The sequence below is a fragment of the Hemibagrus wyckioides genome, linkage group LG08 (assembly GCF_019097595.1).
Source record: "Hemibagrus wyckioides isolate EC202008001 linkage group LG08, SWU_Hwy_1.0, whole genome shotgun sequence".
Classification (NCBI taxonomy): domain Eukaryota; kingdom Metazoa; phylum Chordata; class Actinopteri; order Siluriformes; family Bagridae; genus Hemibagrus; species Hemibagrus wyckioides.
Genome location: NC_080717.1, coordinates 27517887 through 27538513, shown reverse-complemented (window position 1 = coordinate 27538513; position 20627 = coordinate 27517887). Strand labels below are relative to the sequence as shown.

General features: G+C 41.1%; 1 protein-coding gene across 2 annotated transcripts in view; it reads left to right on the top strand.

The window, feature by feature from the left end:
• The window catches only part of hipk3a (homeodomain interacting protein kinase 3a), a 44039-nt gene extending 26085 nt beyond the window's left edge, over window positions 1–17954 (top strand). The window contains exons 4-16 of one of the 2 annotated variants that reach the window (XM_058396732.1): window positions 7683–7802; window positions 9590–9676; window positions 9849–10033; window positions 10631–10793; window positions 11177–11300; window positions 11436–11569; window positions 11783–11898; window positions 12542–12703; window positions 12796–13137; window positions 13434–13580; window positions 14242–14486; window positions 16621–16754; window positions 17368–17954. In XM_058396732.1, coding sequence (XP_058252715.1) covers window positions 7683–7802; window positions 9590–9676; window positions 9849–10033; window positions 10631–10793; window positions 11177–11300; window positions 11436–11569; window positions 11783–11898; window positions 12542–12703; window positions 12796–13137; window positions 13434–13580; window positions 14242–14486; window positions 16621–16754; window positions 17368–17787 — 2379 coding nt within the window. In that variant the 3' untranslated portion in view covers window positions 17788–17954. Of the gene's footprint in view, window positions 1–7682; window positions 7803–9589; window positions 9677–9848; window positions 10034–10630; window positions 10794–11176; window positions 11301–11435; window positions 11570–11779; window positions 11899–12541; window positions 12704–12795; window positions 13138–13433; window positions 13581–14241; window positions 14487–16620; window positions 16755–17367 lie in introns of both variants that reach the window. The other variant, XM_058396731.1, reaches the window with a different exon arrangement.
• Window positions 17955–20627: the final 2673 nt, after the last annotated feature.

The following is a 20627-nucleotide window of genomic DNA, read 5'->3' as shown; positions in this document are numbered from 1 at the left end:
TGCCTCAAGCAGCACAAAAAATTATAGATATGGAACATCGACAACAGAAATGAATTCCTCATATACATTAAAATATATAGGACATTCCCTCATCAGCCGGCTTTTATTTCTCTTAAATGTAATATACATAATAAAAAAAAACCTCATCTTGTTGCACATCCATGGTAGAAAATTTTACAAAGTGCTGACTCTGGAGACTCCTTCCATACAAATGTTTACTCGAGCGATTAAATAAAACGCTCAAATCATGTGATCTTCCATACGAGTCACAGTGAATGAGTTTGTTGCCATAGAAACGATAACACATTAGGACGAGCGCATTCATATAAACCGGTGACAAAACTGCTGTCAGAAATATTACTGGTGTAGAAAACTAATCAACACCTCAACATCCAGCAGTCGAGAGCGATGCGTTGCAGGTAATGCGCTATTCTCTGTCAGATGTGCGATCGCAGGAACACGGAGAACTCGAGATATCATAGCTGTGAAATGTGGAAGTAGCGAACAACGTTAAAGCTTTTGTTTGGATGAGGACATTTTATAGTCTCAATAGAAGAATGAGGATTTTTTATTTTTTTTGTGTTATTATTATTTTGTATTGTATCTACCCAAAGCTGTTTTAAAGCCAATGTGCATTTCTGTCAGTTTTTATATTAAAAAAAAACTTTTTTTCTTAATGGTTAAAGCTCCTACAAGTAGTAATAATGTTAAAGCTAGAATCAGGACTCACTGGAACGGCGTCAGACTCGGAGTAACAACAATAAAGACCGCACCCAGTAACTAACACACTGCTCACGTTTACTCACTACTTTGTTAGAGATTGTGTTGCTATAACAAAATGTAGACACACAGCTAGGATTGCAGACCTACGTGAAATGCCGTTTGCTTCAACCTGATACTGCTAGCTTGCTTTTTCCCCACTTTCTGGACTTTCCTTGACCTGTACTTTTTTTTGTGTGTTATTTAGGAGAAAAATGTAGTGTGAAAAAATTTGAGTTAAGCCTGTTTCCCTAAAATCTTATTAATTACACGTTCAAGATTTGACTTCCTTACTTGGTATTAAAGTGAGCTCTGTTTGCACGTAATTGAGCTTCTTTCTAGAAATAAACACTCGAGGGGAAACAAAATCGGGGAGTCGACAGAATCGGATGTCAAGCCTGAAACGATTAAAAATGGTGGAGAGAGATTGACTAACTAAAAACAATCCTTTAGATTATATTCAGCATTAATATTCCTGTTTACCAGCAACGAGTGAAATGAACTGTGATTTCCAGCATGAAACAGTTGCTGGATGATAAGATCCAGTATATTGCATTCCATAGAGTTCAGGAAGTGCTCAACATCCAGCAGCTTTCTGTAATCAAAGCTTAGGGCCGATTTCTGTTCATTTATTTCTAGGTGTGCTTTGAGTAAACATTAGTCAGTGCAGGCCTATTTCATTAACAAGTAACTGCCAAGTTAATCATGTGTTAACTTACTCTGTTACGTTATTTATACAGTAGTTTATTGTTTGCTGCTCGAGTGGTTCTGATTCAGTAGAATGACAGAAAATCGAACATGAAAGTCATGAAGACATTTATTGAACATGGATTTGCATAACACTGCGTACAAAGGTATACCTGTACACGTAGTGAAACCTGTTAGAAGATGAATAAGACTGAGTATCTCCTCATCATGGCACCTGTTAGTGGGTGGGATATATTAGGCAGCAAGTGAACATTTTGTCCTCAAAGTTGATGTTAGAAGCAGGAACAATGGACAAGCGTAAGGATTTGAGCGAGTTTGACCAAAAGGGCCAAATTGTGATGGCTAGACCACTGGATCAGAGCATCTCCAAAACTGCAGCTCTTGTGGGGTGTTCCCGGTCTGCAGTGGTCAGTATCTATCATAAGTGGTCCAAGGAAGGAAGAGTGGTGAACCAGTGACAGGGTTATGGACGGTCAAGGCTCATTGATGCACGTGGGGAGAGAAGGCTGGTCCATGTGATCCGATCCAACAGACGAGCTACTGTTGCTCAAACTGCTGAAGAAGTTAATGCTGGTTCTGATAGAATGGTGTCAGAATACACAGTGCAGGACGGGTCAGGGCTGTTTTGGCAGCACCAACACAATATATGGTTATAATGTTATGCCTGATCGGTGTATACAAAAAAATGCAGAAGCGGTCAAGGCTTCAGACTGCTGAAAATTTATATTGTTCTTTTAAGATTTGTTTGCTCCAATCCAGATGCTACTTTTACTCAAACCCTAGCACAGTTTGGTATATTTCAGTTTACTGGATTGTTCATGTTGCATAACATTTTGAGATTTTTTAAGCTCAAATAAATAAATAAATAAATATATAGAATTATTTTAGAAGTGGGTGTTTTTTTTTAAACTTTGATTCAGACAGGATAGTGTGGTCAGATATGAAGCTTGAGGGACATGAAATTCGACGGTTATTACCGTTAACATAGGAACAATTTGCATGAGGTGGGTTGTGCTGTATGACGTGTTTATCGGGTTCATTCGTTTATCTTCAGCAAATGTCAACATCAGCAAATGTAGGACAGGGCTACTAGTAAAGTCTGAGTGCTGTTAAATAAATAAAATAGACATTGTTTAAATAGATTACTTTAAAGTAATTAAACATTGAATGTCCTAGGTGTGAGAGACCTTGAGGGTGTGTTTTTTTTCCTAATATCGAAATAAAAGTAGTGTTCTTTTATAATACAGCCTGTTGACGTTGCAGCACTATTTCTCTAGTTCAGGCCGTAGTGGAAGCGGAGGACATGATACATGGATTTGTGTCTGATGTAAAGTACAGGAAGTCACCGTAGTGCTCTGACATCCCAAATCAAAACATCTGGTCCTGTCTATGAACAGAAATGTTGTGGACACAGATGCGTCAGAGGGAGAAAAAAATGGTAAGAATTTCTGGTGTGTTGGTCAGATCCGCTCATGTGTGATGTTAGAGACTCGTGCTCTGTGCTGACTGTAAACTTCAGGCTGTGCCAGCGCCGGGTCCAATTCCGCTCCACACAGCAGAATGTATTTATAACCCAAAGCCACAGTCGTCTCTCCCCCCCAGCGTCCATACACACACACACACACGTACACAGACAGACAGAGTTTTTCCAGCCTGCACTATCAGCAGGTTCTCACTTGAGTGCTTTTTCTGTATTTGCGTTGTGGCAACTCGATCGCGTCTCTATAACTCCCTCATGATGCCACAAACAGTAACAGCGCTTGTTCAACACCACCACATTGAGCTCCAGAGCTTGTAAAATGAGACGGGACAGAAAAAGACTCGGGGTGGGGGTTTTGGGGAGGGGCAGTCTGCTCTTAGAGTCTCTCTCTCTCTCTCTCACACACGCGCGCACACACACACTCTGTCTATTATACTCATACATTCTGTCTCACTGTCTTACACTGTCTCTCTCTCTCTGCTACTGCATCCTTCTCCCCCTTACTCTCACCCTTTTCCTCTCCTTCTCCTCCCTCTCCCCCCTCTCTTGCTCTCTCTGTCTCTCTCGGTCTCCATCTCTGTCCTCCCCCTCCCTCTCTCTGCCCAGAGCTCCTGCTATTAGAGATGACACTGGCTTTAAAAGTCAACATGATGGTTTTTGTTATTTTGCCTCTGAGCTGCATTGGAGTGTACCAGGACTACACATAGGTGGTGCTTTTGTTGTTGTTGTTGTTGTTTTGTTTTTTTTTGTTTTTTTGTCATGCCAGTGAAATCATTGGCTGTGTTAAAACATGCCCTTAACTATTAAAGATGTCAGGGTGTGGATTGAAGAACAGGAACAGTTTTTTTTTTTATTTTGTTTTTTCACGGTCCACTTATCGGTTCCTGCTTTGAAAGAGCAGTCGGTTTTGGCATGCACAAACAAGCACCGAAGTATTTAATCAATCTTTAAATACACCGCTGTGAGACTTTCACTTCTGTTCAACGGCTCGATGTAGTTCTTTTGAAAAGAGAGAGCCCTCTGTCCTGCACATTTCACTGATTTCCCTGCACTAACACACCGGAGGATATGGGGTTCTCCTTGACCTGTTTGGTCATCTGGTGTGGTCATGTTAAAAGAAGTGAAGAACATCTTGACTTGGCAAGTCCACAAAGATCTTAAATGTGTGTTGAGCCTTGCACAACAAAAAAAAAAAAAAACCTCAACTCAGTAGGTTCAAAGGAAATGAAATGGAGTTTGAAAACAATGCACAGAATAACAGTACATGAAGTTCCTCTGGTCACGTAATAAAAAATAGACGGTTTTTGTGGATAGGGTTTGGTATTGGATGTTTTTGTGGCTTTTTATTTTGGTTCCACTTCCAAACATGGTGCTTTAAGTGGTGTCTATGGAATTGTTATTACCAGGCCAAGAGGAACCACATCGACATTGGGGAGGAAATGAGTAAACACTTTATATAAAAAAAAAAAAAAAAAGGCATGTTGTGGTGATTTTAGTCATCTTTTTCCTCTTTGCTGGGACTGAGTTTGAGACATTTGGAGTTTTTTGCCTTCTCCCCTCAATTGCAGGGTATTCTGTGTCTTTTCATGACCTCCTTTAATCAGCGTGTCTCTTTCTTTATAACAGAACAAATAAATGCTGCCTTTTTTCATTCTAGATAAAGATCATAAATCATATCACGATGTAAGGAAAAAACCCTGAATGTAAATATTATGATTTTTGGTAGATGTGTTTGATCCTTTAAAATTCATCTATGTTGCATAGTTGGTAGAAAAACCATGTTTTCTTTTCTGATGCTGATGATAATACTTTTAATACTTATACTGAGTCAATATTTTTAAGTACTAGGCATTAAAACTGAAGCTTTGTGATCACTGCACTTAAATTAGCCACTTAAACGACTATACTCATCCTCCACAGCCATCAACATGACCTTTCACCGAACGGCAGCCACTTTATTCCACCGGACACCCCCGTAACTAAATTTCAGTGTAATTCCAGTATATAAAATCGCGAAATAGTTTACCGCTTGCTGTTGCTATAGTAACCTGGGCAGGTAGAGCTGTTACGTGACTGTTGCATTGTGTTGTAAGCAATTTGTTACACAATCAGAGTTGATTCGTTCAGCGTTTTCTGCTGCTTTCAGCTTGCTATTGAAGCTGGTTTTTGGATGAGCGCCATCGCTAATAATGTGACTTGCATGTGGCCTTTTTCCATTAGCAAAACTTTTTCTTATACAAAAATGCTGGTTTGAGATTTTGAGCTGTCCTATATTTTATATATATACACTATATTGCCAAAAGTATTTGCTCACCCATCCAAATAATCAGAATCAGGTGTTCCAATCACTTCCTTGGCCACAGGTGTATAAAATCAAGCACCTAGGCATGCAGACTGTTTTTACAAACATTTGTGAAAGAATGGGTCGCTCTCAGGAGCTCAGTGAATTCCAGCGTGGAACTGTGATAGGATGCCACCTGTGCAACAAATCCAGTCGTGAAATTTCCTCGCTCCTAAATATTCCACAGTCAACTGTCAGCTGTATTATAAGAACGTGGAAGTGTTTGGGAACGACAGCAACTCAGAAACGAAGTGGTAGGCCACGTAAACTGACGGAGCGGGGTCAGCGGATGCTGAGGCGCATAGTGCGAAGAGGTCGCCAACGTTCTGCAGAGTCAATCGCTACAGACCTCCAAACTTCATGTGGCCTTCAGATTAGCTCAAGAACAGTGCGCAGAGAGCTTCATGGAATGGGTTTCCATGGCCGAGCAGCTGCATCCAAGCCATACATCACCAAGTGCAATGCAAAGCGTCAGATGCAGTGGTGTAAAGCACGCCGCCACTGGACTCTAGAGCAGTGGAGACGCGTTCTCTGGAGTGACCAATCGCGCTTCTCCATCTGGCAATCTGATGGACGAGTCTGGGTTTGGCGGTTGCCAGGAGAACGGTACTTGTCTGACTGCATTGTGCCAAGTGTAAAGTTTGGTGGAGGGGGGATTATGGTCTGGGGTTGTTTTTCAGGAGCTGGGCTTGGCCCCTTAGTTCCAGTGAAAGGAACTCTGAATGCTTCAGCATACCAAGACATTTTGGACAATTCCATGCTCCCAACTTTGTGGGAACAGTTTGGAGCTGGCCCCTTCCTCTTCCAACATGACTGTGCACCAGTGCACAAAGCAAGGTCCATAAAGACATGGATGACCGAGTCTGGTGTGGATGAACTTGACTGGCCTGCACAGTCCTGACCTCAACCCGATAGAACACCTTTGGGATGAATTAGAGCGGAGACTGAGAGCCAGGCCTTCTCGTCCAACATCAGTGTGTGACCTCACAAATGCGCTTCTGGAAGAACGGTCAAAAATTCCCATAAACACACTCCTAAACCTTGTGGACAGCCTTCCCAGAAGAGTTGAAGCTGTTATAGCTGCAAAGGGTGGACCGACGTCATATTGAACCCTATGGATTAGGAATGGGATGTCACTTAAGTTCATATGCGAGTCAAGGCAGGTGAGCAAATACTTTTGGCAATATAGTGTATGTGTTTGTGTGTGTGTGTGTGTGTGTGTGTGTATATAAAAAACAAATACACACCGGTCAGGCATAACATTATCACCTAATGGCCTAATATTGTGTTGGTCCCCCCTTTTGCTGCCAAAACAGCCCTGACCTGTCGAGGCATGGACTCCACTAGATCCCTGAAGGTATGCTGTGGTATCTGGCACCAAGATGTTAGCATCAGATACTTTAAGTCCTGTAGGTTGAGAGGTGGGGCCTCCATGAGCTTCACCTCACAACCCACAGGACATAAAGGATACTTTTGATAGATACTGACCACTGCAGACCGGGAACACCCCACAAGAGCTGCAGTTTTGGAGATGCTCTGATCCAGTGGTCTAGCCATCACAATTTGGCCCTTTGGTCAAACTCGCTCAAATCCTTACGCTTGTCCATTTTTTCTGGTTCTAACATCAACTTTGAGGATAAAATGTTCACTTGCTGCCTAATATATCCCACCCACTAACAGGGGCCATGATGAGGAGATACTCAGTCTTATTCACTTCACCTCTCACTGTTCACAATGTTATGGCTGATCGGTGAGTGTGTGTGTATATATTACCCCTCCCATTGACTGTAGTGAGGTGAGCCAGGGCTGCACGTAGATGATGCTTATGTAATGATTTGGGTGATGAGATCACTGGTTGTGTCAAAACATGCACTTAACCATTAAAGAGCACCAGGGTGTGGAGAACGAGAAGGAACAAGAACACATTTCACTTGTTATAACCGAGCTATATTACATGTTGGTGCCTTGATGAATAAATCTGTAGCTAAGCTTTGACAGCATCATAAGAGCTGACTTTGGTTCACAGACACGGGAAAATAGTTACTGAAATATTATAATAGAACATGTGTATATGTCTTTGTATCCGTTTAATAAATCCAGGGGATATTTTAAATGTGTAATAGGAGCTTACTTTATGATTTATATGCATGAATGACGTGATCATCATCAAGTCTGGACTACTGTGATTTTGTGTCCAGGAACTAAAACCTGTAGAAGTGGAACATTATTATTATCATTTGGAATTCGAATGTTTATTTGAGCAAACCAGAAATCATGATTACGATTAATTAATCATCTCTGGATCTTCTTGATTAATTTAATATTTAATTCGTTTCTTATCACGGCGTCTCCAAACAGAAGTGTGAATCATTATCTGTCTGTTTTTCTTTCCAGATTCGCTACATTTCTCAAACCCAAGGGCTGCCTGGTGAGCACCTGTTAAACGTGGGGACGAAAACGTCCCGTTTCTTCCGCAAGGAGTCGGACTCGCCGTACGCAGCCTGGAGGCTGAAGGCAAGTTTATGTCTGCGTCACAGGCTAAGGGGTCTATGTAGGACACAAACGGGGGTTTCTCAATACCGGTGACGTTTGTAGAAACCGATTGGTGTCTTTGCAGGTTACATCAGCAGGGAAAAACGAGGCAGGAGCATCAGGGAAAGTAATGTTCTCACAACAGAAAAAAAACGTGCATAGAGCAGAGTTGTTTTTTTCCTTTTGTACTCTACAAAATTTACTATGTGGTTAAACTACTTTTGGTCTTGGAAAATACTCTGTACTCGTCAGTGCCTGCTGAGTTCAGCGAGTCCAGACTATTAATTTAAAATTTACCAGTCTGGCATTCAGCAGAAATATCCACTGATGCTACAGAAGCAGTGATACTCACCGGTCTGTTAGCTGCCTGCTTTGTGCGTTAGTGTTTTCATAGGTTTTTTTTTTTTCGGTTTGCCACACAAGTGAACTCTGTCCACAAAAGACATTACAGACATAAAAACATGACAGGAGCAATCCTAATAAAAGCATTTCCCTTATAAATAACTGCAAATCTGAGAGTGACAAGTGACAATGCCACAAGTCTCAAATGGTTCATTTATCTATTCTATGTAATCCTACAGTGCAGAAAGGTTTTCTGAAATACTGAGCAACACAAAGAAAGATGAACAAACATCTGTGTATAAACTCCAGGGAGTGCTGGATAACCAGTGATTTGATAACAGTCCGAGCGATGAGTTTGAACTCTGGCATTTTTTAATGACAAAATGTACACAGAAATCTGTGTATTTTAAACAAGTCCATTGTTTAATCTGAAAGATTATCTAATAATATGAACCACCTTGTGTCAATTTGGTGACCCTAATTGCAACAGCATGCTACAAGAGAACATTCAGCTCAAAGCCAGAGCGTTATCCAAAGACTTTCTGCCAAAAACACAAAGCTTCATCACCAGGGACACGATCACGAGGGGATAAAAACCCGTGCTCCATCTCTCCAAGGGATCCACATAATCTATTATTTTCTAAAGTCTGCTATTAATGAAAGTAGTTAGCTCATCATTCTATTGAGTTGCTATTTTTTGCTAGGCAATAAGAGACCGTAATCAGACTTGAGGTTTCACTTACACAACAGATTAGGTAATACATTTATGATTTTGTCCTTCAGTGATATTTAATCTTCTGTTTCACTGATCATCTTAGACCGTAACCCATGAACGTAATACTATACCTGACCTTTTCACCGTGTGGAAAATATTTGTTCAGCAGCTGATGGGGGTGGTCAATAGAATATAGAATTTATCAGGTTACATAACTTGCTCAAGCATCAAGTGTGAACCTGTTGAGGATGATCAAAATTCGTGTCTTCTCTCGGAATTGAAGTTATAACTGCCTTCGCTGGTCCACGATTTTCTTTTTCATTCAAAATTAGAAATAAATTCAGTCCGTCCTTGAGTCTTAATCCTTCCATCAAAACACATTTTTAGATGACACCGATGGATCTAACTTCATGGATCGTTGAGTCAATGACAGTTTGAGTGCTAAAGGGCAAAACCTGAATAGACCAAATACTAAGATTTCTAAAAAAAAAAAATTTACTTCTCACTTAAATCATTGCTTATTATAGAATTTGTAATGAACCATTTCCACTAGCAGCCCCAAACTTTTGGACCCCTCTGTGTATTGCTTGCTTTCCTGGACATTGATCCATGTAGGAGCCCTGTTGTAGCCCAGAGGTCCCCAGTGTGTGTCTATCTGTATCTTGAGCTATACTGCCTCTTCCTCTTCCTCATCCTCTATCGGTTTTTACAGACAACAGAGGAGCACGAGACAGAGACTGGAATGAAATCGAAGGAGGCCAGGAAGTACATCTTCAGCTGTCTGGATGACATCGGCCACGTAAGATGTTAATAGATTAGATCAGCCATTGTTCGCATGTGTTAAGGTTCACACATCTGCACCAAAGTTACATCCTTTAATTTAATTATTCATGTGAAACCTGCAGAAGGGAATTTTGCAGAAAATGAGCTGGATTTTTAGTGTGTGTGTATATTATCTCTCTGGCTCTCAGGTAAACCTGGTGTTGAATATGGAGGGCTGTGATCAGCTTGCGGAGAAAGCAGACAGGCGAGAGTTTGTGGATCTGCTCAAGATGATGTTGCTGATCGACGCCGACCAGCGCATCACTCCTTCAGACGCTCTCAGCCACCCTTTCGTCACTATGCAGCACTTACTGGACTTTCCACACAGCAGCCAGTACGCTCACACGGCACACAGAGCATGCAGAACAAATTATTTTGACCTTTCTTTAAAAATGTTTGCTATTTAAGTATATGAGAAACACACTAAAAATAAAGGAAAAAAGTGAATTTTGTAGTTTAATGTTTTTTAAATTTAATTTTACTATGTTAAGTATAATAGTAGTTGCTAACATTTTTCAATTAGATTTAAGTTTTTTAGAACTTTCAGCATCTAAAAATGTGGATCAGTAACTTTTAAAAACAAAAACCAACCAAGATTTTTAATGACATTTGTAATTAATTCATTTAATTGTTAATTTACTTGAGAATTTCTTGTGGCCGATCTCACTAGAGAATGATAGATATGGTTTCTGTTTAAGTCAGTTCTCTCTAGAATGTTCTCGATATATATTTCGACACGTCCGGAGTTATCCGATTTCTTTTTAAAAGTCTGAACGAGTCTGATCAGGTTGATGCGGGAAATGAAATTTCATTACAGATTTTGTCTGAGTGTTGCGTAGTCAGACAGTGATTGCGAGACTTGGGATGAAATTAGGCTTCACCCAGTTTCACATCCAGCATGAAATGAGCCTTTGTCCACTGTTCCCTACAGCGTGCAGTCGTGTTTCCACATCATGGACATTTGCCACTCGAGGACCAGCACGTTCGATGCGGTGAACCGTAACAAAGCCCCACCCCCTCTCATGAAACCCGTCACACTACCCAGTGGCCCCAACATTGCAGTCTTCAACAAAATCCCCTCCATGCACTCACAGGTACTTGAAATGAATACTGTTTACTTGATTTTTGTTAAAGCAGAACGATTCTTTCCGTACCTTCTTCAACTTCCTCACAATATATAATGAGCTGTATTAATATTTCCATGTTTACACAACCACAGATTTTCCCCCTTGAACAAGGCTAAATTATACACATTTATTTTGAAACAGCCTAAGAAATCTATGACATGTTTCAGAGGAATCTTTATAACCCTAAAACCTGCCCCACCTCATTCACTTAAATGGTTTGGTTCTTTTAATTATCCCACATCCCATGCATTTCCTTATGGAAGTATGTTTCATCTCTTATTAATGAATGATCTTTTTTCAGTGTACATCTTACACTGTATTGTGACCTATATCTGTGTTTCTGGATCTAGGCATTGGCTCCACCTGCACCACCTGTGGTACACCCTGGCATTCCTCTACAAACAGGAAGTGCACAGTTTGGCTGCACTGACTCTTTTCAGCAAACCCTCATCCTTTGCCCACCAGCCATTCAAGGTAGAATTAAAATATGAATTCAAATAACTAAACAAGCTCATTTTTATTGTTTAGTCCAAAAATTCTAAGTTGAGATTAGGTATAATGTGTCTATAATATACATTGCTGTATTTTTGTTTAAAAAAAAAAAAAAAGGACATTTTGCAGGAATCGGGTCCAACCCAAACCAGCCGTCAGGGTATTCGGTGCGGATGGATAATACACTGCCACTGGTGACTCAGGCTCCGGCCATCCAGCCTTTACCTCTTAGACCGGGAGTCATTGCACAGGTCAGAGCCTGGATACCTAAACTGCAGAATTTCTATTGAGTTGAGAGTAACACACAAATCTCATCAGTCTCCTGCTTGATACTAACACATTCTCAGTGTCTGATCTGAACACACACAACAGGTCCACTTTCTTGTCCTGAACCTTTGCAGTGTTCTCAATAAATGAATTTCTGTCATTGTTTCTGATGTCTGTCTTCGTTGGTTTTGCAGCAGCCGTGGTCCAACAGGACTCCACAGATCCTGGTACCAGCATGGCAGCAGGTGCCTCCTCCACCCACCACGCTGCCCTCCGACACTGTCTCCTGCTCTCAAAGGAGACCGGACTGGGGGTAAGATGCACTCAGACACAGCGCTCGCCACAACCGGCAACTTTTACGAAACCATGTCTAGAATGTGGTCTTGGCTCCTCTTAAGTGTTCTTCCCGATTCCATCTAAAAGTAAACCATCTATCTGATCGTTCTGAAGGTTTATAGCAAAAACATTATGTATTGTTTTCTTTCACACACATGCTTTAACTTTATAATGAAAAGTTGTCCCTTTTCATCCGTCAATTAACTTCCCCAGATTCCCTCAGGATATATTTATGCAAATAATCCAATTACTTCTTCTGAGTAATTGCCATTATAATTAACATGGAGCCAATCCACACAATTAATGTGAGTGATGTAGCAGATAATAACAGAAAATGCATTTTTAGGGTAGAGTGGCAAGCAACATCTAATAAACTGTATTGGTTAATGGGCCAGAACAGCACATGCACAGGCATCCTAGATTATTTTAGGAGTTGGATGTGGTATTTTTATATATATTTTTTTTTTAAACACAATTTGTTATTGCTTTCCTTGTTGTTGTGCAAAGGCTGCTACTGACTACAAGTTCCCAAAAACATCTGGACTGATGCTAACCCATGCATCTTAGTTCAGTGGTCATTGTAGTATATCCAGCTCTGATATTGTCTGCTTTGTTTGTAGGAAAGTGCGGTCACACACCAGCCATTATGGTTCCATGATACCGCAACCACTCGTGCCCAGTCAGATGGCTGTATCTGCGCACCAGCCCATGAATATAGGCATTGCTCACGTGGTGTGGCCTCAAACTACAGCCAACAAGAACACCAAGCCCAGTCAGAACAGGTAAGGCATTATGTTTATCATGCATGATTATCAAACTGTCATAAGTTACAATTGAATGGTTTAATCTGATCGGAGGATGGCATGTTTTGCAGGAGTGTGAATACGTCGTATTACGCAGAAACGCACACTTCAGTGTGCCTCTCACCAAAGATGCAAAGACAGGACACCCTGCGAAACCCAGAGGCGGGGCTTAGGGACAGGGAGGTGGAGTCACAGCCCAAGAAGAAGCCAAACCACATAGAAGAGACGGAGGAAGAGAGCTGCTGTAAGACGAAAGAGCAGGGCTCTGAAGAGCAGCGATCAGCAGCCAAACAGCAACGAGAGTCTGTCGTTATTGGCGAATCACCAAGCCCGGCGGTCAGCGTCATTAGCATTAGCACTGATACAGATGAGGATGAGAGGGACACAGAAGAGCAGAGGTGTTCCTCTAACACGTGAGTTTAATAAACAGCAAAGATTAGCAATCAAGCTTTCATTCAATGACATAAACATTAACCTTTATGGCTTAATTGAGGAAAAAAAATCAGCTTGTGGTTGTTTTCATAGCAATTGCAATTCACATCACAGACAGCAGAGGGCTCTAAAAGAACAACAGTTTGCTTCTGCATTTTGTTGACCTTTTAACTTTCAGGTGTTATGTGTTATGACCAGCTCTATAATGTCAGAAAAAATGTGTTCTGTTTAATGGAGGATACTTGTGTGTGTGTGTGTGTGTGTGTGTGTGTTTCAGATGTAAGGGCAGTCCAGATTGTGAGGCATGTAAAGGGTCTCTGAATATGGAGCGGGTGTGTTCACTCAGCAGCCCAGACAGCAGCCTGAGCACAAGCTCCTCAGCTTCAGCTCAGTCCAGTCCCTCACCCTGCAAGAGACCCAACAGGTAACACACACACACACACACACAGGTTCCTTGACATTCTCCACAAGCCCCTTAGTGGGCTTAGTGGCCGTTTTAGTCTTATTTAATCAATATGAACAAGTCTAATGGAAGACGCACTGAGAATGTAGTTATACTATTTTCCAGTCACCTATATCATATCATTTTAGTTTCCTCACTAGCCTGCCAATTAGTCTCTTATGAACTTGAGACACAAAAAACATTTTGTGTTTGTGTTCAAAATTGTGCATTCAACAGCACAAAATGATAACATTATTTGCTGGCTTTAAACATAGTGTTTGAATAGCAAATAGTGGATTACAGATAAATGGAAAGAACATGTTTTCATGTTCCATCAGGTTATAGCACAAGAAAGACAATCATGTAAATTTAGAAGCTTGTAATTAACTGAACGAATAGATTTATTAGAATTATTGATCAATACACACTTAACAAAGTGTACATTTTGTCCGGCAGTGTTGGATTTGCTGTATTTATTTCAAAAGTTCTTTAGATACAGAAAACTCCCCACTAGAGGGGGCTGCTCATTTAAGTAACTAATAAACGATTGTCCAAATGTTTTTGGTTAAATGCCGAAAATTCCCCACTAGAGGGTGCTGCTGTTTCAAGTAACTGTTATAAGCGATCGATGTTTTTTCACCAGTATGTCCGAGGATGATGGTCATGAGAGCGGCTGTGACACAGTGGACGGCTCCCCGGGGTCAGACTCTCACAGCAGCCCGTTTCCCGAGAGACGCTTTCTGAACACCAATCAGAAGCAGGAAGCCGAAATCCGGCGCAGCAACACACACACAGTGACGCAAATAAAACCGGCTGTCAGGACAGTGGTGGTGCCACCGCTCAGAGTGTTAAACAACAATAACAACCAGCAGCAGCACGGAAACACAGGTAACACACACATACAGACCTCACCTTCCTTCAAAGCATGTTGACAAACTGACACTTTACAACCTATTACTAATTGCGAGATGACTGAGAAGCTTGGCAGTGCTCACACTCCGGTTCAGTGTATATATGAGTATACATGGTCACAGCCCATATGTCTGCTTTGCAGGTCATAGGGGAGAGGCAGGAGGGTACCACAGAGGCTCTTGCAGGTGATTATGGGTATTGAGTGCACTGTGACCCGTGTGTCCTGTGCACTACATCCCTGCGTCGAGTGAAAAGCCTTTGGGAGTTTTTGTTTGTTTGGTTTTTTTCCCTCCTTTTTCTTTTTTTGACTTCTCCTGTCTTCCCCTCATATCTTCATTCCTTTTTTTGCTCTCAGTTTAGCTCTGTTGGTGTGCCGATTGTGTGATTGCATGCAATTAGGACATAAGAAATCCTTGATTTAAAAGATCAGACTCCGACAGCGTGTAGTTTTCATACGACACTGTGGTATGGATTGTGACCTGAGCAACTTTACTGAGGTTGGAAAAGTATAGAGAACTAGGTTATGGGTGACGTGTATGAAATCCGCTAGAGGTTTTGCTGTTGAAACGAATGTGCACTCAGTGGCAGATGGATTTGTCATGCCAGGGATTAATTCCTGTGATTTTTCAGTTTGTGGTTGGTATTTGGCGGAAGGGAGAAATTGCCTACCTGTTACGCTGCGTTGCATTCATCCAGTTTATCCATTTTCCATTCACCGTTGCCAGGCAGAGAAGTGACTTCACCCAACTGTTTGTTCAGCATTTATTCACTTGCTTAACAACCACAGATAGAAAAACTCTACTTCCTGCTGACATTTCCATGGTTATTTGATGCATTTATGTAAACATAGCATGATTGGTTCATATTGGTTCCTGCTGACACAGAGGATGTGGTTTATCTGTTTGTGGGAACTATTTTTCCTGAACATATCGATCAGCAGATACAGGGCGATCTTTCCATAATCAGGAACACAAAGGGATCTGGAAACTGTGACTAAACGGAGTGGAATTGCTCAAAAGACTCTAGCTATGTATCAAGATCTCATAGCTGAAATGTTAGCCAAAGACTTCCTGCCTCTGTGAAAAACATGAACGTGATGCCTCATCAGAAGAGAATAAAGGCGCATAAAAGTCAGCCATCAATTAACTGCTTTTTTTTTTTTATAGTTTGTATCAGTTCTCTCCAGTTCATAATTCTGAGCAAAATTATGCCTGTCGCTGCTTTTAGCATCAAAACAGTAGGTTAGGTAAGGAATTTATTTGTCCACCCCTGTGTCTGGCAGTACTTTCCCCCCTATGCAGTCATTTGTGGCAAAATATTTATTATAGTCCACGTTTACATTACAACATAAAATTGCTCAGATCTGTGAGTACAAAAGTCAGATATTTAAACATCCAAATCCGATTTAAGCTGCACTCAATGCGTGATACTGAAATAAAAGCGCTCAGATCAGAATTCACTGAACATTCACTGGCTGCTCTCTCGCAGCCGCAGATTTTTCAACACGGACGTGTGAGTAATGACAGCAAAAACAATAAAAGCTCTCCATCTGGCTTTTTCCAGCTGATGCGCCACAGTCGAGCTCCAGAAAACATCTCTGCGATGAATGCGAACACTGCTAGTTTCACACACAGTGTTTCTCGATGTGGTCCATGGATCATATGGACGGTTATTAGATTGTTACTTTCAGATCAGAGCAAAATATCATATTTGTGTTGTAATGTAAACGTAATACTGTGTGATGAGCTGTTTCTCCAAGGATAAAATCCCAACTTGAATGTGCAAATATGACCAATCATTTCTGTACATCTTTTAAGTTTGATTTATTGTGATAAGTTTTCACATTGACACCTTTCCCTATTTTAGTCTTTTACTTATCATCTCTTTAACTTAGCTGTTTCCTCCCTCTCGCTCTCTCTCCCTCTCTCCCTCTCTCCCTCTCCCTCCCTCTCCCTCTCTCTCCCTCCCTCTCCCTCTCTCTCCCTCTCTCCCTCTCCCTCCCTCTCCCTCCCCCTCCCTCTCCCTCCCTCTCCCTCTCTCTCCCTCTCTCTCCCTCTCTCTCTCTCCCTCTCTCCCTCTCTCTCTCTCTCTCTCTCTCTCTCTCTCACAGTGTACGAGTCATCGTGCCAGTTGCGAGGACGATGCGCTCCCGGACGGTTGAATCTGCACTCCACTCCGAGTTTGCCTCGCCAGCACAAGATCACCTCCACATTCCAACAGCAGCAGCCTCTCGGCTTTGGCCAGGTCTCCCCTCTGCCTTTGCTTGCTCTTCCTCAGTGTAGTTGGATTTAATGATGGAATGTGTTTAGAATTCAGTCAGTTAGTTAAAATCACTGGGTAATCATAAGTGATGGGGAAAAAAATTGTGGCATGGACCCTCAGGCATGATTCATGATTCATTTTATTAATCACTGTTGAACAACAACACTGAATCTACTCTGACCACTATGTGACCAGCTAACTGTAATGCACAAATAATGATGACTACTATTAACATACCAGGTTTCTGTGATTTTACAGGAACAATAGATTTACAATCAGTTGTGATCAATAATTATCCACTAATTTCACTCCGATTGGTGCATCTAGTCGAGATCGTCATTACGCCCCTAGTATAAATGTTTTTTATATTAAAGATTTTGGTTAATACACCTCACTATGTAAATGCCAACTTCAAAAGGTATTACTGTGGTTTATGAAAAATCATAACCTATTCCTGACCCTTCGCTGGGAGTGGAATAAGCGATTAGTTATATTATATCTATAGCACTGTGAATGAATGCAATTGATTTTGGTTACACGGCTTTGAACTCTTCAGGGTTGTAATTGTTTGCTTTTCTTTATCATGTCCTCTCAGGTCCAGCACTACAGCTCCTGTCACAAGGAATGGAACGGCAACTACACTCAGCCTTGTCGTCCACAGGCCTTCATCCCTCCCATGGTGCACGGTCACACCTTCCCTCACGCCAGCCCCACCCACTCGGTCCAGGCTCCTCCCCCAGCCCCTCCCGCCCTGCTCTCCTACCCTCCTTCTGCCCCCGTCGCCCACCTGCTGCACTCGCCACGGCCCGTACTGCAACCTGCTTACAGTCTGGTGCCTCAGGGCATCAGCATGGGCATCAACCCGGGCATCGACCCCCGCCTGCTGCCCTCGCCCACGCTGCACCCGCCAGCCGCCTTCAAAGCCCTGTTCACGCCACACTCGTACGTGACGTCCCCCGCCTACACAGGCTTCCCACTCAGCCCCACCAAACTGCCCCAGTACCCCTACATCTGACACATACACACACACATGCCAACCCCAGGGCTCCTTACTGCTCTGACATGCTCGTCTCCAAAAATCGTGGAGTGTAAATGCATCTGAAACCGATATGGAAGAAAAAGAAAAACACTTGGTATATGAATTGATATCTAACTCACTTTTCCTGCCTTTTGCACATTTGATATTGAAAAGAAAAATAATCCCCAACCCTCTGCACCCTGAGTCATTAATTCCTTCCTATAGTACAGGGGTATGATAGGATATTGTCTCTCTCTATAGCTATTTTTCTATATTGCCTTCTTAATGTGACTTGGTGAAGCCATCCCAGTCTGGTGGCAGGGCCCACACGTGTGAGTGTGTGTGAGGGTGAACACGTGCAGACCAGCGACTCCCTCTTGTTGGTGTCTGTATTTTTTGTAACAGGCTTATGCCCCTTTCGTTCCCAGTGTTAACCACATCCCACATTGTAAGGTTACTGCACACTGCATGGAGGAATCACAAGACTCAGAACTCACTCTGTGTGTGTTTTCAGAGTGTAACCTGATCCCTCCAAAAAAGTGCCTTATTAAAAAAAAACATGTCTTTGCAGGGTGTGACGTTGACACTCTTGCATTCACATGACTGCAACAGGACTGCAGCACTTGAAATTTCACTTTTCTTTTCTTTTTTTGATGTAGCCTGTCTTTTATTTTGTCAGGGTTGCATTTTTGTTTTGTCGGCAAGTCACAGTGTGAGCTGTTCATCAATGTTGTGTTAAAAAAAAAATCAAGTTAAAAAAAGAAAAGACATGATCCTTTATCGCAAAGCAGATTAGGAATGACACGAATGCGTTGTGTACGTTTTTAATTCTCCCTAACTTTTTTTATTTTTTAATTTTTTTTCTCCTTCATGAATTTGCTGTCCTGCTCGTCATTGAAGTGTTGAGGCTTGTAACTCTTATGCATTTCTTCGTCCCTCTTCCACTCCTGCTGTATTCAATGTTTTCTTTTACACGTTACATTTTGACATGACCTACCTAACAAAGGGGGTAGAGTAAAAAATTTCCCTTTTCGTTCTCGCTGGAAAAGGTTTCGGGGTTTCTCCGTCACTGTTCAGGGTGCGAGGGAGGTTTCTGACGCTGACCTGCTCGTTTTGTTTGTTTTTTTTTTGGTGGACGAGCGGATCCTTTCCTCTGATGGTTTTGATTTAAAGCGCCCCCTGTGTTTGAGGGATCACTGGTGTGATGTGTTTTGTAATTTTTAAAAAATTTTATTTTGTTTTTTGTTTTTTTGCATGGATTTCCTTTGATCGCTGTAGCGAGCGTTCTCACCGAATGAACTATGTACAGTTTTGATTTTATTTCCTATTTGATAATCAATTGCTACTCTTTTAATACTAACAGTATTTACACTGTTTAACACAACTGCAATACAATCCATCGTTTCTGGGTGTGTTCGTTTTTTTATTCTAATTTTTTAGAATTAGATGTGTATTTTGTTTTTTTTTTTCTTGGTATTGGCATTAACCTGCAGATAGCTCTTTAAATCATTGACGTGGTTTCCTGTTAGCTTGTGCAGAGATTTCAGTATTTAACCGTCGATCTGTCATTGTTGGAGTATTTAGTGCTTTTCCGAGGTGCGAAGTTGGTCGTGTGCAATTTTCCTTCTCTCTCACCTTTAAGCATGTGACGAGATTCGCTTTTTCAGTGCTGGTTGTTTTTCATTTGAAACATTCCGTCAGGGAGAAATGATGAATTTCTTTTTTTTTTTTTCTAGTGTGCTTTGTGTTTTTATTTAGAAATTTTTCCTTTGCTATCATTTATATTATTACTTTTTATTATGCTTTCGCTACACCAAAGACAGTAATTGATTTCTTAAGCGACGTAGCTACTGTTCTAGCCTAGACCTCAGATATTACTCTTGTTGGGGATGTATTAAACAACAACAAAAAAAAAAAGAAATGTACTCTGTGTAAAGGTTGAGGTTGATGTTTAGCTTTTGTTTTTTGGCAAGTTTAATGATTTCATTTATCCTTGAATGTACCATAGATAAGCTGCTATTCACTGATCGCCACTTCGTCATAGCTGTGAGGGTAAAGTGATTAACTTTGTTCTTAGCTTTCTTATCGTTTTTGTTTTGTTTTTTTCTTTTTTTTGTACGTGTGTCTCGACGACCTTAAGATGGACATGAGGTTTTTCTTTCGGTTTTTACTCTACTGAGCGGCATCGAAACCCGTTTTAATGCCTGTGTATATTTTGCTTTTCTGTTTGAAGTGTCATTGTAACTACTGTATTGCGATTTGATGGAAGTTTTAGTTTGTCGTGTGTTTTTTGGGGTGCGTGTTCTCTGTTTATGATTTTATTTTCCTTATTCCTTTCGTGTATTATCTGTAGTGTTAATGGTAATCTTGGGGCTCATCATTGCATATGAGATGCTTATCGGTGTATATCAGAGTACGTATATATATATATATATATATATATATATATATATATATATATATATATATATATATATATATATATATATATATATATATATATATATATATAAGTATCTCAATAAGGCATAGCTTGCAGGATAGATTTAACTCCTTTATTTTATTATTATTATTATTATTATTATTATTGTTGTTGTTGTTGTTGTTGTTTTGTGGATGTGTTTATCGATCGATTTGCGACGGAGAAAAATGCCCCGCTACGAAATATGAACTCGTACCCTTATGATTCCTCGAGGGAAAGAAGTGTTGCTTGTTTATAATCGAGCTGCAGTGCTTTGTTGTTAATCAGCATGTATTTCCCAAAAAAAATACATCGAGCATTTATTTTCGGGTTTGATTTCAATCGGTCCACGTCCATCGATTACGCCTGATCCGCT